Source organism: Pteropus alecto, unplaced genomic scaffold, assembly GCF_000325575.1.
Source record: "Pteropus alecto unplaced genomic scaffold, ASM32557v1 scaffold42, whole genome shotgun sequence".
Taxonomy (NCBI): Eukaryota; Metazoa; Chordata; class Mammalia; order Chiroptera; family Pteropodidae; genus Pteropus; species Pteropus alecto.
Genome location: NW_006434825.1, coordinates 952,598 through 958,597, shown reverse-complemented (window position 1 = coordinate 958,597; position 6,000 = coordinate 952,598). Strand labels below are relative to the sequence as shown.

Below are 6,000 nucleotides of genomic sequence, written 5' to 3'. Positions count from 1 at the left end.
ATCACCACACTGTCCTCAGTGACTCTCTGTTCTCTACAGATTAAATGCATTGTCTGCTGTGGTCTCCTCCCCTGGCTGGTGCCAGCCAGTCTGTCTCCCAGGCGGTATGTTGCACTACTTCTATTCTAGCCAGCATTATGATACTTATTCTCTTGTCCCTCTCTCCTACTCTTCAGTTTTTGCCTCTCTCTCCCCCAAGGGCAAACTTCTTGAACCTCTAGAAATGATGGAAGAAATAGAAATACTTTTGCTCTTTTCCAGTGGTTCTCAGTGGGAGTGATTTTTCTCCCCAGGGACAGTTAGCAATGTCTGGAGACATTTTTGTTGTCATGACTTAGGAGGCTGGTGCTACTAGTGAATAGAAGCCAAAGGTGCTGCTAAACATCCTACAATACACAGGACAGCCCCAACAACAAAGAATGATCCAGTCCCAAGTGTCAGAAATGCCAAAGTTGAGAACCCCTGTGACTATAAGCTCTATGAAGGCAGATAATATCAACCTCTTTCTTATTTTGTGACTCAAGCTGGATACTGTGAAACATGTTTGTGTCCAGGACACACTGAAAACTGACTGGCAGGACCCTGGACTCTAAGTCTGGAAGGGAAGGGAAGAGAAGAGGCAGGGGAGCCACCAACCCCAAGTACCTTCAAGAGGAACTGCCACATGGTAAATCCCAGATGGCCACCCGAGGCTCTCTTCCTCATGGGAAAAGGATGCATTGAGTCCAGCTACCTCAAAGGTCAGCTTCTCTGGAATGCCATGAGCCACTGAGACGTTGACCAATAGGTCCTGTCCAAGCTCCAAGTGGTCAGAAGCCCAAGAGGCCCGAAGTCCTGACAGAGGCTCCATGAAGTGGACTGTGATGTTCGTGGAGAGTGGAGAGGTGGTGGTGCTGCTGGTTGCGCAGATCTCCAGGTGGTGCATCCCTGGGCCCATCCATTGCTGGGCTACTCTATCCAGGGTCAGATTGTAGGGGAGCAGGCCCCTCTGTGTAGTGGACTCAGCCAGGGTTGTGTTACCTAACAGCACAGTGTAAGTCACCACTGTTCCTAGATGGGATAAGAAATATTTAAGAATGTTGGTAACAACCATGTAGTTGATTATACTGAGATAGTTCAGACTCATATTCAAGCTCCAAAGTGAGATTCTGGATATAGACATGAATATAGATATAGCTGTAAAAAAATATGTAAGAATATACCTTGCCTCTGAAAATTAATAGTGATTATCTCTGAGTACTGGATTTATGTGTAATTTTTATTTTGGGATCCTCTTTTCTTATTTGTATATTCTAATTTATACTATGCATATGTTACCCCTAAACTCAAAAGTTTATAATAAGAATATTAGAATATTTCATTGACAGGATATCTTTGTAGGAAGAAGGAACGCCAAAGAAGAAGCATCTCTCAAGACTATGGCTGATTTTTTTGCATGAAAATTAGCCTCAAATCTTGTTTCAAGCGGTAACAGGTAAAGCCATGTCCTTCCACTTCTATGGCTGACTGTCTGAAACACTACCGAACAGGAGAACTCAGCCTGTTCTCATCATAATAGAGCTCCCTTACAGGTTGAAGCTGGTTGTCCTAACTGGATGCTAAATATTGTGCTTGACCTTTAAAATATGATTAAACCAACAAATCAGGATTCTTTCCAGTAGAAACCAAGCTAGTATATTTCTTGTTTGAGTGAAGATGATGATGATGGTGATGATGATGATGATAACGATAACATAAGCCCTCTGAGAGCAGGAACCCTGACTTTCAGGTTTACTGCTACCTTTCCCACACCTGGAAAAGAGTATACATTCAATTATATTTGTAGAATGAAAAAATAAATGAAGGATTTTAAGTTTCCTCAGGTACACATAGCACTCATCTTCAGCCAACAAACACACCAAACTGAAGGGAGCCTCACACCACCTGGATCCTCACTCGTACAGTTATAGCTATGAGTGAGGATCCAGGTGGTATGAGGTCATGTGAGGTCACACCCTCACCTCTGCAGCTCTGTGCTGCACTGTTTCTATCAACAGGCCTCTGTCTAGATCTCAAACTGGACCTGTGCCTTGAGGAAAGATGCTGCCTTGGGTAAGGATGGGTCTTAGTTGGGAGAGTCTCTACTGAGATAAGGGGTGGTATTCAAAATATTTAACAACTGAAACTGCGTGGACACCAACTAAGTAGAATGGATGTTCTGATAAATCAGAATGGACATTGTGACCAATAAGAATGGACACTGTGACTAATCAGAATGGATACTGTGACCAATCAGAATAGATGCTGCGACCAATCAGATTGGACACTGTGACCAATCAGAATGGACATTGTGACCAGTGAGAAATGTTCCTATGACCAATCAAAATGGACACCTTGACTAATGAAAATGATGACCAATTAGAATGGCCTCTGTGACTTATCAGAATGGACACCAGCCATAACAGCTGCTATGGCTGTAGCAGCATGTACAGCTGAATATCAGCCCTGACTTGGGGCAGTGTAATTGTGCCAAGTTGGTCAATGCTGGCTGCACTGAGATGGGCTCAGGCCCAGCTGGTAGCACTCCTAGTCCTATTTGAATTCCTCCAATAAGGAGTGGCTTAGGAGTTCAGTTCCCATGACGGGCATGTGAAGAAGGGCATTTGGAAGGCTAAGAGCTCTCACTAGTTTACTAGCTTTGTGACTTTGAACCTTTGATTCTGAACCTTTTCTCTGTTTCTTTATCTATAAAATGGGGATAATAATACTAGGTGGGCTGTATATGTAAAGCACTTAGATCAGTTCCTGGCACACACAAGGTACTAAATAAATGAATAACTAAAAAATTTACTTGATATATGATTGCTGTTAATATTTATTAAAGCCTGGGAGTTGGATAGATAGATTTGGAGGAAATCAGGTTGCCTTGACCTTGACCATTTCTGCAGACTCACCTCCATCAAGCTCCACCTGAATCCACATAGGGTCCCCAAAGACAGCCCAACAGAGAAAGCCGCCTCCTAATTTGGACAGCCCAGAGCACCCAGTAACACTGAGCCTCTCCATCTTGTCTCGCATTGTCACTTGCTTCTGAGCTGTCACATGCCATTCACTGGTTGTGCACTCAGCAAGCACGGTGAATTCCCCAGGGTTCGTGAACTGGTAGATCACGTTGCTGGACAAACTGCCAGAAACAAAATTGTTAGCAGTGCTAGGGACATACAAACATGCGTATTCACACATGCATACACACCTTATTTGCTCTGTAATGATAAACAGATAAAGAAAAAGATGCTACACAACCAAACTCTTCGTGTTCTCAAGGTTACGTTGAGATGTCCCAGAGCAGGTGAGAGTGGAAGAAATAGCACTGACTAACCAGGGAGTTGAAGATTAGATTGCAAGTCTGTTTTCTGCCATTTATTCACTCTGTGGCTCACATAAACCCCATCTCTGAGTCTTCTTGCTTCATCTGTAAAATACTATGCCCCAGCCTAAATTTCTGAGCCTTATTTTCCCCATCTATAAAATGGACTCAGATTCCAAACATATCAAAATTATGTGTTTGATTGCTTCTTATTTTCCCAAGGGGATTAATTAGAAATCTCTAACATGGCCTGCAAAGGTGCACATGACCTTCCCTCCTGAACTCCTTCCCATCTCCTGTCACACACTTCTTCTCTATCTGTTCATTGAGACCTCTTTTTTAGTTTCTAGAACATGCCACCTGTTGCCTATCTCAAGGCCTGCAAGTTCGCTGATCTTTGCTGAAAAGGCTCTTGCCCACCTTTTTGCTCACACTCATGTGCCAACTTTGGTTCTCACCTTAAATATTGCCTTTTCAAGAAAGCCTTCCTTAGGTTCCCTTTACTGCTGTAGCTTTGCTGCTTCTAGGTGACACTAATCCCTGTGTGCTTGCTTATTCACTGTCATTCTTCCCTGCTGTTCTGTCAGCACAGACAGTGTCTATCTAGTTCTCTGTTACATACTTGGCACCTAGCACAGAGTCTAGCACATAGTTGAGAAATAGTTGACAAATGAACATATTTGTGAAAAAGCTTAGGAAACAGTAACCTGATTCTTGGAGCCAGCCAAGATAGAGTAAGCCCACCATAGCCTATTCTACCCGAGAATTCTGAAAAATAAACAACTGAAGATAAATTGGGGAGGAAAGTCAAAACTTTAAGAATCACCCATAAAGATTAGAGTTTTCTGTTTTGTGTCTTAAAAAAAAGAAATCTCTATCCCTTGGCTTTGTTGGCAGGATAGCCTGAGTCATGAAACTATACAGTGAGTGAAGAAAATAAAAACCCCATGAGAACCAGGAAAGGGGACCCAGTGAGCCTAAGAGTACAGAGGAAATACTCATTTTTGTTTCGTGCTATTTCTTTTTTTCTCTCTTGGCTCTGCTTCAAACTGTCCTCTCTCTGCACTGACTCATGGGGTGATGCAGACTCCTAAATACCCAAAAGAAAACACATCTTTCTAACCATAGGAATCACGAAAAATATCCTGTGAGAGCTGGAGATTGGGGAGAGGGATCCTGAAAAAGAGAGATCTGGAGATGAGGATTCCCTGATTCTGTGTATGACCCAACAGCATAAATCATGAACTCACCCACAAACTATGCATGTGTGGAACAGACCCAAGGAAACATAGCGAAGGCTTTGTGAACTGAACTACAACATAAATGGCCACCTTGAGTGGTACATGAATGGGCAGAACCAAAGAGCTTTGAAAACGGAACTGACATGGGAACCGCCACTCATAGAAGGCAAGTCAGAATGTGTAGTCTGAACTTAACTGGGTTGGTTGCTTGCTAAAACAAAACAAAAGCAGCATTTTTCCAGAGGATTTTAACAGGATCCAGAATTTTAGAACCTACTACTCAAAATGTCCAGAATACAATCCAAAATTACTTGATAGTCAAAGAATCAGGAAAATGATCATATTTCAAGGGAAAATATAATCAATAGTTATTTATGAAATGACTCAGATATAGTAATTATCAAAGACTTTTAATCATCTATGATAACCATGCTCCATGAGGTAAAAGTAAATGTTCTTGAAATGAATGAAAAAAATCAACATTTTCAGCAAAGAAACATAAACTATAAGAAAATAATGATATTTTAGAAATGGAAAACAATATCTGAAATGAGAAATTCACTGGATGAATACAATAGCAGAATAGAAGTGATGGAAGAAAAAAATCCATGAGCTTGAAGATAGAGCAAGAAAAATTATCCAGTCTGAAGAAGAGAGAGAAAATATATTAAATTTTTAAAAACGAGCAGAGCATCCACAATCTGTATAATAATATCAAAATGGAAAACATTTGTGCCATTACAGCACCAGTGAGAAGAAAGAGATTAGTGTAGAAAAATATATTTGAAGAAAGAATAACTGAAAGCTTCCCAAACTTGGCAAAACATAAAGATTCAAGAAGCTCTGTTAACCCCCAAAAGGAAAAAAAACTTGGAGAAAACCATGCCCACACTTATAATGATCAAACTGCTAATAATCAAAGATAAAAAAAACTTTGAAATCAGCCTGAAAAAAATGACATATTACATATAGAGAAAATGGTTATTTGAATGACTATAGATTTCTCTTCAGAAACCATGAAGGTCAGTGTTGAAAGGAAAGAATTGGTAACACATACTTCTATATCCAGCAAAAATATCTTCCAGGAATTAAAGCAAAATAGAGACAATCTCAGGAATAAAGAAATACTCTAAGAGAATTTGTTGCCAGAAAATCTGCGTTAAAAGAAATGCTGAAGGAATTTTTTTCCAGCTGAAGGGAAATTAGATACCAGAGGAAAACCTGAAACTTCAAGAATGAACAGAGAGCACAAGATATGGCAAATAACCTGGTAAATGTATAAACTATTTTCCTCTTCTTAAGTTCTTTAAAATATGTATGATTGTTGGAAGGGGTTTTTAATGTATGTAGATGTCGTACATATGACAATTATAATACAAAGATAGGCAGGCAAAGGGACCTATATGCTAATAA

The 6,000-nt window shown here is 40.5% G+C and overlaps 1 protein-coding gene across 1 annotated transcript in view; it reads right to left on the bottom strand.

Annotated features, from left to right (window-relative positions):
- Nucleotides 1-6,000, bottom strand: part of PKD1L2 (polycystin 1 like 2) — an 87,349-nt gene that overhangs the window by 63,373 nt on the left and 17,976 nt on the right. Inside the window, exons 6-7 of the mRNA XM_006909849.2 lie at nucleotides 2,934-3,163; nucleotides 646-1,050 (exon numbers count right to left, since the gene is read on the bottom strand). Coding sequence (XP_006909911.1) covers nucleotides 646-1,050; nucleotides 2,934-3,163 — 635 coding nt within the window. The remainder of the gene's footprint in view (nucleotides 1-645; nucleotides 1,051-2,933; nucleotides 3,164-6,000) is intronic.